General features: G+C 38.3%; 1 protein-coding gene across 1 annotated transcript in view; it reads right to left on the reverse strand.

The window, feature by feature from the left end:
- Positions 1–830: 830 nt before the first annotated feature.
- The window catches only part of LOC149150857 (general transcription factor IIH subunit 2-like), a 28,766-nt gene continuing 15,765 nt past the window's right edge, over positions 831–13,831 (reverse strand). The window contains exons 2-4 of the mRNA XM_089439979.1: positions 4,570–5,031; positions 4,118–4,484; positions 831–1,298 (exon numbers count right to left, since the gene is read on the reverse strand). Of these exons, the coding sequence (XP_089296105.1) occupies positions 1,168–1,298; positions 4,118–4,484; positions 4,570–5,031 (960 nt within the window). The 3' untranslated portion in view covers positions 831–1,167. The remainder of the gene's footprint in view (positions 1,299–4,117; positions 4,485–4,569; positions 5,032–13,831) is intronic.

A 13,831-nucleotide genomic window follows, 5' to 3' on the forward strand; every position in this document is an offset into this window, starting at 1 on the left:
CATGTTTGCTTTCTAATTATCAGTTTTAGTTTTAGGCTTTAGCTATCTAGGGTTTTAGGTTAAATTCATGAGTGCAGAATCTACGTAGCATGGTCAGATTTTTTACAGTAATTTGGTGGTTCATGTGGCTTTGTTAATAATATGATCTTCCCAAGAGATGAACATCTATGCAACCCAGAAGGCAAACTTAGCATAAGCCATTACTGAACAAAAGAATTGTTTTGGTTTTAGATCAGAACAAAAACTACTACAAATTTCAGTTTGTGTTGGATAGCAAAGTAGGACAGCCTCAGAAAATTGTTCACATAAAATCTCTAACAGATAGGCAAGTACTTGAATTTATTTAGTCGAAGATCATTTCCCAGAAGTGTTGATACTTTGAAATTTTGGTTTGGAGAAATCCACGGAATTAAGGGGAATACTGTGGATACACAGCCACCAATGTTTGCTATTGCTCACGAAAATATATGACAAAGATGTCAACATTTCTACAAACTGTAATCCTAATTAAACATAGAATCAATTGTACTATACAAAACGGGGTGTCAGGGGGTGAGGGGGTCATAGGAGAATAGGTATAATTTGGTTCTGCTAGCGCACTTGGTTGCAACTTTAAGCAGGGGGGTGTGGAAATATTATAAATAAATAACTAGGCCATTCGGTAATGGCATAAAAACATATTTGTAGTCGTTAATTATGCCACCATTTTTCACACATCAAAGTTTCAATAATTTCCTGAACAATGTCAATCCAAGAAAGAAACTGTAAAATATGAAATATCAAAGCAACAATCAACTGCAAACTTCCTTACATATCTGCCAATTAACATATAATTTGAAAAGCCCAAGCATACTATTAAATAATAGTAATTACTAATACTTTAATTTACTACAACATTCCAAAACAATGGCTTAAGCTATGGGACAGACCCACAACCAAGCTTACATAATTTGGGCAGAGACCATAAATGCCAAAATTATATGCCTACCCAAAATCATAATTTGATTCAAGAAAAGAAAATAGAAATTGGTGAAAGGGAGTGATCTTTGGCCAGAAGAGTCCGGAAATATGTTTCCGAGGTCAATGAAGCATTTCTTGAGGAATGAGAAAAAACAGAGGCATGTTTACTGCCAAGCAAATGATGAGTATCATCCTTCTACAGCTTCTCTATAATGTAATTGCTGGCGAGCTCTCACAACCAGGACAATTATGCAAGCTCTCGTGAATATAAATGTCGCAATCAAAGCAAAAATGATGTTTGCATTTGGGACAAGCAAGTCGCACCCCAACTTTGCTTCCTGTGCATCCAGTTAACTACAAGTCAGAATAAATTTCTACTAGTCAAAAAAATATTATTATCACAATATATAGTTCATGGTAATGTTTTCAAGCAATAAAGAAACAAATCTACTTGATGCAAGCAATAAAAATCAGGCCTACTTTTCTATAAAGTTGATGGTACCAAACAAAAAGTCAATTACATTGAGATGTCAAAATGAACAGATAATTTAGAGAGACAATATTATTATGTTCTGCAATGGTTTTAAGCATCGCTCCTTATTCCCCTCCAATGTTTTTGCTAGAAGCAATAGATCAACAAATATAATTTTCACTCTATCAAGAACACAAATCTCTCTCAATATAATATACTCAGTACTATTATTGTTGATTTTTCTAGTGCAATCAAGACTAGTACAATTTTTCAAATTGATAATTACTTCCAATGATACATTAGTCTTCTTATAGAATTTCAATAGCTAAGCAGTTATACATGAAAAATTCCAACCATTCACTTTCTTCAATATAACAATAGACATCACAGTAAACAATGAGACAAGAGACACCAAAATTTAGGCTAGCTGCCAGGGCAAAACCCACAAGGGGAAAATCCAACAATATTTCCTTATGAGAAAGAATTCAGTTCATCAAAATGTACATCAGAATCTGCCAAACAAGATTCCAATTTTCTGACCTCAATATTCCTAGTCAAAGTCAAAGTAGAGAGAATACAGTCAACACTGGTCAAAGTCAAGTCTACAACAGAAGGGCCAAATTTTGGCCTGAGTAAGCTGAACAGAAGGGCTAAAATTCAGTTAAAATCATCACAGTCAACGAATCCCATCAAATCTCAGTCAAAGCACAGAGTTGACATGCGGTCAACCTTCAGTCAACGGCCCAGAAACAAGAGAAGAAGCTCAGTCAAACAGAGTCAACAAATCTCTGAAATTCTCGGCCTCCAAAAACAATCAACAATTCAGTCAAACAGAGAGCAACAAACAAAGTCAACATTGGTCAAAACAGAGGTCAAAAGAATGGTCAACGTAGAAGTCAAATCTCGTTTCCTTCACACTTGTGATCTTCTCCTTGTTTCAGATCGAATGATGTGATGGATGAGATGCCAAATGTGAGGTCAACAAACTTGTATTTATTAGGGTCAAACCCATTCATTTGCGTGGGGCGGACTTGTGCATTTTTGGCAGACTTGGTCAACATTCAAAAATACAAAACTTCCTCTTTGATTTGCCAATGAAAATACCGACTACAGCTACCAATTTTCAACACTCCCTCTTAGTTGGGTGGTACTTTTCATTCTCTCTCAAGGAGTTTATATCAATTCCATGGTCCATACCTTGCCAGACAAAATTATACACTGAATATGACATTTAGCTGCTTGTGGAAATGAAAAGGTTCCAATATGTTTTCCTTATGTTTTTACAGGTTTACAAATATTGAGTTATGTAATAGTTGCTTCTGCATGCAATATATTAGCGAACCCTAAGTGATCATACCTTGCCTTCTCTTAGGTTTAGGTGTTATGAGTTTTCCATGTCCTTTTGCACAAAAAGTTCAACCATTTGAAAATCAAAAACTATTTCTCATACTCTAAATATCGTAACCATTTTATGCTTGGTTCTTATCAGAAAAAAAAATCTGAATGAAAATTACTGTGGGTATTTCTAGTTTTTTCCAATGAGGTTGAAGGGTATAGTGTGGTTGGTTCTGAACATATATTTTTTAACGACTGAAAATTCAAATATTGTTAAAATATTCTTTACTCGAGTAATTGATGAAATTTAAACATATTGACATTTATTCTGCTGAATGATGTGTCTCTGTTTAGCTCAGTGTGAGACTTGTATAAAAAGAATAAATGTTTGAAAAAAAGAAGGTTGACATTATTTACTGTTAGATGGGACAGTGAAGTCTGAATATTTACAATTGGTCCAGGTCTTTCTTCAAATACAAAATACTACTACAAGTGTGGCGACAGTTCCTTGTCAGCTATGAGTGAAGAACATATTTTCATTACCCCACCTTTGTCAAGTCCACATAGTTATCCTCATCGGATAGCAGTAATAGGAGATTTGGGTCTTACAAGCAATTCATCTACCACTATTGATCATGTTGTTAAAAACGATCCTTCATTGATTTTAATGGTTGGTGACTTGAGTTATGCAAACCAATACATTACGACCGGTGGTAAAGGGGCATCTTGTTTTCAATGTACATTTCCAAATGCACCTATTAGAGAAACATATCAGCCTCGCTGGGATGGGGCAGGTAATTGTTCTATTCCAGGTTTCTAGAAATTACATACTAACAAATGTTCTATTTACTACAATGCAAAATCAATTTTTGTCAAAGCTTCCCTGATTCCATCTTGATGGTTGTCTTAAGAACTTGATGAGTATGACGTATGGAGACAAGAAGTCACCTATCTAGTATAAACACATTCCCTTGAAAACTTTTTAGTGTGAAGTTATCAATTTTGCCTCTTACTTTTGTTATGAAAGCCAATATTTCTGAGTTTGAATTTAAGAAATTGCACAGCACGTTTCAGGATTTTTCAAAGATTGGTTTCAAACAGAAGCTTTAGTGGTTGCAGCTGTGAACTATATTCTTTTTCTAGACAATATTATGCAGCTTAAGTACTGTGTTGGGAACTTGGGCAACACAAATGATGCTCCATTCTAGGACTTCGAATGAAAATTGAACCCTGACTTTTGAATTTGCAAATTTTTACCTTGATTTCAAATTCAAAACATTTAACAGTAACAAATCTACTTAGATCTTTCAATTTTAACTTTCAATGAACTTCGCATATCAAATTCCTTACCTGGATTTGGCAGAAATTGTTGGCACCCAAAGCAAGTCCTTGGAAGCCTGTCATTTGATGATGTCCTGAGTACTTCTTCAAATGGTGTAACTGGGAAAAGATGATGATATGACCTTGCTAAGTGAGGAGAAGATACAAGAGTTAAACCACAGATATGACATTCGGTTGGAAGTTCACACACACGTGCTTTGCATCTGGGACATGTATATCCTCCACCTATCTTCACTTCTTTGTGGCAAGCACAAAGAGAAATAACTCCTTCTGCACCTCTCTGAGGAAATCCCATCTTGACCAAGCTAGCAACTGCAAACTCTGCTATGGCTGGTGGTGGAGGGCAATGTTCAAGCAGAAGGTCCTTGAAATGTGACTACAGAATAAACATTAAACAGTCACAAAAGGAACATGCAAAAATGGCATGTTATTGTTTAAAGCTATTGCCCAGTCAAGCTCACCTCATCAAGTGCCACGGAATAGAATCCTCCCGTCTCCTCACAGAGGTGTTTGCAAATATAAATTTCTGCAGACAGTCCAACCACTGAGCATCGCATTTTCGAATCCTTGCATTTCTTTATACTTTCCATGATATCCCCTGGATCACAAGTGCTTAGTGCTGAATACAAGACTAGAACTTCCCGATGACCATATGATGGAATCTGGCTCAGATAACCATGAGCAAGGTCCAGCGCATTTTGCAGAGAGGAATCTCCAGAGCATTCAAGATTATTTCCCAAAGCTTTAATGTGTGATTCTGGGCTACCGCTAAGATCTGTCAAACGATGTGCAACGCCATTTTTTATAATAACAATACCCAGCTGACTTAGTGGATTCTGATCAAAGAATTCTCTCACAAATGCCTCGACACAATTTGCAACCACCACCATTCGATTTGGTTTGAAATCCTTCTCTGCTGCCGCCTATGTGGAACATACACCAGAATGTCACCAACTTTAGCATTCTAAGGAGTTTATATCAATATAACAACTAATGCAGCATCTAAGGAGTTTATATCAATTCCATGGTCCATACCTTGCCAGACAAAATTATACACTGAATATGACATTTAGCTGCTTGTGGAAATGAAAAGGTTCCAATATGTTTTCCTTATGTTTTTACAGGTTTACAAATATTTAGTTATGTAATAGTTGCTTCTGCATGCAATATATTAGCGAACCCTAAGTGATCATACCTTGCCTTCTCTTAGGTTTAGGCGTTATGAGTTTTCCATGTCCTTTTGCACAAAAAGTTCAACCATTTGAAAATCAAAAACTATTTCTCATACTCTAAATATCGTAACCATTTTATGCTTGGTTCTTATCAGAAAAAAAAAAAAAAAATCTGAATGAAAATTACTGTGGGTATTTCTAGTTTTTTCCAATGAAGTTGAAGGGTATAGTGTGGTTAGTTCTGAACATATATTTTTTAACGACTGAAAATTCAAATATTGTTAAAATATTCTTTACTCGAGTAATTGATGAAATTTAAACATATTGACATTTATTCTGCTGAATGATGTGTCTCTGTTTAGCTCAGTGTGAGACTTGTATAAAAAGAATAAATGTTTGAAAAAAAGAAGGTTGACATTATTTACTGTTAAACAAGACAGTGAAGACTGAATATTTACAATTGGTCCAGGTCTTTCTTCAAATACAAAATACTACTACAAGTGTGGCGACAGTTCCTTGTCAGCTATGAGTGAAGAACATGTTTTCATAACCCCACCTTTGTCAAGTCCACATAGTTATCCTCATCGGATAGCAGTAATAGGAGATTTGGGTCTTTACAAGCAATTCATCTACCACTATTGATCATGTTGTTAAAAACGATCCTTCATTGATTTTAATGGTTGGTGACTTGAGTTATGCAAACCAATACATTACGACCGGTGGTAAAGGGGCATCTTGTTTTCAATGTACATTTCCAAATGCACCTATTAGAGAAACATATCAGCCTCACTGGGATGGATGGGGCAGGTAATTGTTCTATTCCAGGTTTCTAGAAATTACATACTAACAAATGTTCTATTTACTACAATGCAAAATCAATTTTTGTCAAAGCTTCCTTGATTCCATCTTGATGGTTGTCTTAAGAACTTGATGAGTATGACGTATGGAGACATGAAGTCACCTATCTAGTATAAAGTTTAAACACATTCCCTTGAAAACTTTTTAGTGTGAAGTTATCAATTTTGCCTCTTGCCTTTGTTATGAAAGCCAATATTTCTGAGTTTGAATTTAAGAAATTGCACAGCACGTTTCAGGATTTTTCAAAGATTGGTTTCAAACAGAAGCTTTAGTGGTTGCAGCTGTGAACTATATTCTTTTTGCAGACAATATTATGCAAATTAAATCCTGATTTACAACATGTATATGCAAGCTTTTATTTTCTTATATTTGTTGTGACTTAGTCCAAGCTTCAAATAGGGCTTTTTTTGTAATCGAAAAGAGGATTTTCTAAGAAATATCCCATTCTATCTTTTATTAGAATATTTCTAACTGTGATCAACTATGGAGGAGCATGCATAATTGGAGGGCTAAAACCAAACTAGGGTTTTACCCTAAGGGAAAACAACTAAGGCAAGCGAGACTATGGACGAAATTGGAATGAATGCCTACCAAAGAGGAATGACTTTGAAGCAACCACTTCACCCTTGATATTTGGACTTTCCAAAAGCCAAATTTCCCTTCCTAGCCAATTTGCACTAGGCCCTAGGTGGTGGCTTGGCCTTAAGAGGGCTGAATTAGGTAAAGAGAGAGAGAGAGTAAAATTTATGGATAAAGTTTGACTTGATCACCAAGGTTGATGGAGTCTATGGGTTCTTTAGTTTGTCTAAAACTTGCAAAGGAGTAAGGATATTTTGATGCCCTAGTATCAAAACCTTGACTATTACCTTTGTGAGGGATTGAAATTCACCTGGGAGAGCTAATGTAAGATCACCAAGGGGATTGCCATTCAAATATCATACCATGAGCAATGCATGCAATAATATGACCTAGCTTCCATAAAATTGATATTCAACAAAATTAAGGCACAATATTTAACCTAGATCACCAATTTATTCCATACATTAGACATAAAATAAGAAATTATTGAAATAAAGGCACTGACAAGATAATGTGCATGTGCAATCCAATCATCAATGCAAGATAACTTTTCCAAAAACAAGACAATAGCTCCAAGAAACGACTTGCTCCATAAATCACATCTCTCCAATAGGAAAAGATGCCGAAATTCTCAGGAAGAGAGGTTGAGTTCGCAAGTGATGATGATAAGAAATCTAATAGTTCTCTCCTCTATCTATATGAGGAGGAATAGTTCCTAATTAGCCTAAAAGCCCCTAGAAAAACAAGTAAAATCATATTGATGCATTGGGTTACAAGCCAACCCACTAGCTTAGACATAAAATCAAATAAATTGCCACACCTGTGAGCTGTGAGGCCTTATTATGCTGATGTCATCCATTAAGTGAGCTCCATGTGGCATGCGTTGGGGCTCTAGAGCACCATGAGTGGTGTAGAAGCCTCTAAAAATCACGATGTGAGGGTTGGCCCTCAAATCTTTATCAATATCCCTTTGTGGACCTTGTTGTCACTCAGATTGTACAGGCATTGCGACAATGACTCAAATCGGGGGTTGTCACTCTGATGCCCAACCACTTCGTTGTCTCCTAACAATAGGCTATGGGGGGTAGTCCCTATGAAAATGTGAAGATGAAGGACAAGTTGGCAACCAACTGAGTCTGGGTGACATGATTGAATGGCCTAGCTACTTGGTTAATTTTAGCAAGATTTAAAGATTAGATCAGATTTAAATGTGAGACATGTGCCTTATGGGGTCAACTTCTTGCTTCTTACCAATTAAATGCCAAGTAACCGGATGAACAATCGCTGCTTAGATACTTCACTATCCTATATGAGATGCAAATCCTACCAACTAGGTGAAATGCAAAATCTTGGTTAATTTCAAGTTAGATGCCTATTCTAAGTGTAACCTTACTCTTAATTGTTTTGGAACTAGTCTTTAGAGTAGGTTGTGGGATGAAAGCTAATGGGAAGCAAGCAAAGGCTTGATTAACGATACCTCCCCCTGTGTTCCAACCACTTGATGCCTCCGGTGCTGCAAAGACTGTGGCTCTGACCATTGTAAGGTCACCGTGTTAACCACTAAAGAGGGGCTAAATTCCTCAAGCTAAATTGAGAAAGGGTGGCCTCAAATATCTATCAACCAAGCTTATGCTTGGAGGTAAATTATTAATGCAACTAGACTTAGAATGAAATGCAAGATGGATTGAGTGATTCTTAAGGTAAGATTGTTTAAGTTGCTTAAGAACTTAATTATGACTTGATTTTAAATTATACCAACAAGTACTTATCAATAAGTTACAATCTTAACCACAAGAAAGTGTGCCAAGTTACCAAGTGCCACTAAGATATGATAGATACCCACAATATGCAATTATTTAACAAATTACATGATGTGCCAAAATTCAATGATAATTGAAGCACTTACAATAATTTAACCAACGCTTAACAAGATACCAATGATTATTATCACAAGATTATCAACGTTCCAAGATACTTCAATGAGATAAATGCCAGTATTATTCACTGTTGATTTCTGGTAGCATCAGATGTGCTCTAAGTCTCAAAATTTGCAAGGAGGCTTAGACACATGCATTCTCCAATACGCAGAAATCGTTTTGGGAAATTCCACTCGGAGACAGTTTTATTAAAATAATTAATTATTTTTAATGGGTCCCTAAGTCTAAACTTAGGAAATTAAAATAATTAATGGATATTAATCTAAACTGTGGGTGAAACTTCTAGAAGAAGGTGAAGATCAAGTCAATATGATCCTAGCCATTAATTAGAATCTAATCTGGACCGTTGATTGGTCAACAAGAGGATTGTAAGAGGAGGTTTGATGGGCACTTGGAAGACACACAAAGGGGAGATCAGAAGTTCGATTTTCTAAAGCAGAACAATTGCCAGAGATTTTCAATAGTGATATTTTGTAGTGAGGGGCAGGGATAGTATCCGAAGGGAAATCTTTACCAGTCAGAGAATACTCAACAGAGAAGAGAGAGAGAGAGATCCAACAAAGGCAGTGCAAACCAGAGAGGCTGACGTAGAGCCACACAGGGCCACACAGAGGCAGTGCAAAAGCCAAGAGGGAATTCAAAAATTTGTTGAAGGAATCGATTGCAGAAGTCGGAAGCTGGGGTGTGAGACCAGGAGGTGCAAATCCAAGTTCCTGGGCAGCAAATCGATCAACTGAAGGGGTGGCACTGTCCCAGAGGGTGTGACATTGGGTTGATGCAGTGACTGCGCAGAGGCAACCAGGGGCAGTTCATTCAGTGGTTGGATCAACCAGGATTTCCAGTGATAGTGTGAGGTAGCCTCACTTATCTCTCTGTCAGTGATATTCACTATAACTGGATTGTCGAGAAGGCATCCAGAGATTGTATTCATAAATTACTACTGCATAATAATAAAACCCTCAGAGTTGTTGCATCGGTTTTCCCGCATTGGTTTTTTCTAGGGACATTTGTCCAAAAATAACTATGTAGATGTGATGTGTACTTCTTTCTTGTTCAGTGTCTCGTTTCCGCATTTTATTTAAATGGTGAAGGTTGCAGTGTATTAGTTTTGGTGTTTACTGTAGGAAACAATAAATAATTTCGTTCAGTAATTAACAAATAGAAGAAACATAGTCAATTGTTGCAGTAGAAATTTGGGCATCCAAATTTTCACATGGTATCAGGGTTGCAGGTGAAACAAGAGAGCAGTGCCGGAAGAGCCCAATGCTGAAGCAGAAAGGGAGTTCGAAACTTCTGCAGAGGCAGCAATTAGAATCCCCGAGGGATTGCGCAGGTCAAGCCAGGAGGGCTAGATTTTCGTGGTAAATCTCTCTTTGAGTGAGTCGATAGGGAGGTAGGATTTCCACATCGAAATCTGTTAGCAGCAGAGGGAGCAGCGCAGTAAAAGCCTCAACAAAGAGGGGTTCTTAGTGTGATGCATTTTTCTGCAAGCAATTGCTGGGCAAAAAGACGTCAGAAGAGCGAAGAGAGACACTTGAGGGAATTTCTTCCTCAGAGAATTCCTAGCCAAGGAATTTGAATTCTCATTTGTTGAGCAGCAACAAGAGAGAGGAGGTCATTTGACTTTTTCGATTCGTAGAGATGGCAGCCAATAGATTGAGAGATCAGGATCAGTTGGATGGTGCATCCAACTATGTGATCTGGAAGGCAGGGATGTCGTGCCTTCTGGATGAGCATTTTCTCAAAGTCTATGTTGACAGCATGGTCGCTGAGCCTGCAGATCCAGATCTACTCAAGAAGTACAAAGGAGAAATGGCGAAGACAAAGAGAATGATCCTCGATAGAGTGAAGGATCATATATTTTGTCACATCGCTAGCAGAGACACTGCAAAGGAGATGTGGGATGCATTGTCGACACTATATCAAGGATCTTCCGAGCAGCGAAATATGTACTTAGAGCAGAAGATGAGATCTCCGTAGATGCAGAAGGGGGAACACATTGATTCGTTCCTCACTAAGCTTCAGGAGGCCCGAGATGAGCAAGCAGTTGTGGGGTCAACACCTCAAGGTTTTGAGATGGTAAGACTGGCCCTAAATTCAATATCTGAGGAGTGGGAAGTCTTTGTCCAGAGCATCCTAGGCAGCGCGACTTTGCCAAACTAGGATGAAATGTGGGCAGCTCTTAAGCAAGACGAGCTAAGGAGAGACTTGGTCAAGTGTAAACTTGACAGAAGCAGCAACAGTGGGTCGAAGCCCAAGGAGGAGGAAGAGAATGGAGACCTTGCATCCAAGGGGCAGCAGGAGCAACGAAAAAAGAAGAAAGATGTTTCGAAGATCAAATGCTTCAGGTGTGGTGAATTCGGTCACTACGCAACACAGTGTCCTCTCAGGAAGAAGGACAAAGATGAGAAGCATGATCTGAAGGTTGCAGCCGCGAAGATCGAGGAGTTCACCATGACAGCCCAGGCATCTCCAAGAGGGAGGTGGGGTGATTTAGAGTTGTAGTTCGAAAGGACTGCAGATGGGCAGGATCCTTGAGGAGCCCACCTTTCAAATCAATTCCTTGCTACAGGAGCCCAGATCAAAAGTAGCAGGATGGACCAGTGTCGGTTGGTGTAGAGGAGTGCCTGAGTGACAGTTGTAGTGGCTAGGAGCACCAAACACTAAACAGCGCAGAGCAAAGTTGGCAGCAGTGCAGTTGGCACAGAGCAGAGGTCAGCAGCAGTGTAGAGAATTCAAAGGGTCAGCGTAGAGACTAGTAGCAGTCAGAACTCCAACAACGAGATGTATCATACTGAACACCAGTGCAGTGATTTGGGATGCTTTTCCGTTGCTGATGCAGTAGCAGCAGAAATTGGAGAAGGTTTTCGTGCAGATGTAGTATTGGCAGTGGCAGTGCTAACAGCAGCACGAATGCAGAATTAAGAGGGAGTTGCAGTACGGATGCAGTGTTAACAGTGGCAGTGTCAGCAGCAATACAAATGCATCATTTGCGCAATAGTTGGTGGACATGATGTCAGACATCAGCAGCGCAGAGGGAGATGTTACAAAACAGGGTGATGCTTTAGCAGGTTGCATTGCTAGAGCACATTTCTCGTTAAGAGGGAGTGTTGATTTCCGGTAGCATTAGATGCGCTCGAAGTCTTAACATTTGCAGGGAGGCTAAGACACATCCATTCTCCAATACCCATAAATCGTTTGGGGAAATTCCACCCAGAGACAGTTTTATTATAATAATTAATTATTTTTAATGGGTCCCTAAGTCTAAACTTAGGAAATTAAAATAATTAATGGGTATTAATCTAAACTGTGGGTGAAACTTCTAGAAGAAGGTGGGGATCAAGTCAGTATGATCCTAGCCATTGATTAGAATCTAATCTGGGTCATTGATTGACCAATGAGAGGATTATAAGAGGAGGCTTGATGGGCGCTTGGAAGACACACAGAGGGGAGATCAGAAGTTCGATTTTCTGAAGCAGAGCAGCTGCTGGAGAGATTTTCGATAGTGATATTTTGCAGTGAGGGGCAGGGATAGTATCCGAAGGGAAATCTTTCTCGGTCAAAGAATACTCAGTAGAGAAGAGAGAGAGATCCAGCAGAGGCAGCGTAGAGCCACGCAAAGACAGCGTAGAAGCCAAGAGGGAATCCGAAAATTTGTTGAAGGAATCAATTGTAGAAGCCGGAACCCGGGGTGTGAGACCGGGAGGTGAAAATCGAAGTTCCTGGATAGACAATTGATCAGCAGAAGTGGTGACGTTGTCCCCAGAGGGTGTGACACTGGGCTGATGCAGTGACTGCACAGAGGCAGCGCAGGGGCAGCCACGGGCTATTCATTCAGTGGCTGGATTAGCCAGGATTTCCAGTGATAGTGTGAGGTAACCTCACTTATCTCTTTGTCAATGATATTTTTTGTAACTGGATTGTCAAGAAGGCATCCAGAGATTGTATTCAGAAATTACTACTGCATAATAATAAAACCCTCAGAGTTGTTGCACCAATTTTCCCGCATTGGGTTTTTCCAGGGACATTTGTCCAAAAATAACTGGGTAGATGCGTTGTGTATTTCTTTCTTGTTCAGTATCTTGTTTCCGCATTTTATTTAAATGGTGAAGGTGGCAGTGTATTAGTTTCGGTGTTTACTGTAGAGAAAAATACATAATTTTGTTCAGTAATTAACAAATAGAAGAAACGTAATCAGTTGCTGCAGTAGAAATTTGGGCATCCAAATTTTCACTTTCACAACATGGTCAATTACTTAACACCAATTCAAATAGATTAGAGGCCTTTAAATTTCGATTTATCAATGACAATATGGGAGCACTTGTCACCAAGTTTCCAATTAGATATCAAAAAGAGAAGCAATGTGACTTAGATCAATTGACAAGATACCAAGATTTAATGAACACTTAGATTACTTCACTTAGGGAAACAAGGTCAATGGATCATGTGCTTTGGAGAGTGAGTTAGATGTGATCTTATGAAAATTTTATTAAACTCACAACCACAAAAGTGTTAGTGCACTTGAAACAATTAGAAACCAACTTGCTATAAAACCATGAAACAAGACAATTATGACCTATAGAGCATGAGCAAGGAAATTTCTTATGTTACTTATGTCCCAATCACATTCAAATGAGCAATTATTCAACCCTTTAGGACAACAGTATGTAACTTCTAATTTAGAGCTCTTTCAAGTGCAAAATGAGAAACATATACTTAGCCAAATATGAGAAATAAGGATCCAAATGTCAAACCAATCTTGCCCACATGAAACTATTGTTGAAGAATCTTAGGGCATGCATGTTAAGGTGATTCTTCTTTGACATGATAACTATTTGTGAAACATTTATACATTTTTATCATAGCTTGATGTTACTTCATTATTAACATATGTGAGTTAGCTTCATCAAACTGCTATCAAAACAAAAGAGACAAGAACACAATTGTTTGGCTCTCTACCAGGGCCAAAACCTCTCCCTCTTGGAGAGGAAAACCCATGTGTAAATTCTTCTTATGGAAATTCCATTGACGAATACCAAGACCACGACCCTTGACACACTCTGCCTCTCCAAGACCAAGAAATCAATCCTCTTCTTTCTCGCTTTTGGAATCATCACCCTTGCTGCACCTCTAATATCATCACTACGTCATTTCCAAGAACTTGATTACTGCTGCAA

This window comes from Pinus tabuliformis, chromosome 9 (genome assembly GCF_031772625.1).
Source record: "Pinus tabuliformis cultivar Carrire ecotype Pingquan chromosome 9, CPIR1, whole genome shotgun sequence".
Taxonomy (NCBI): Eukaryota; Viridiplantae; Streptophyta; class Pinopsida; order Pinales; family Pinaceae; genus Pinus; species Pinus tabuliformis.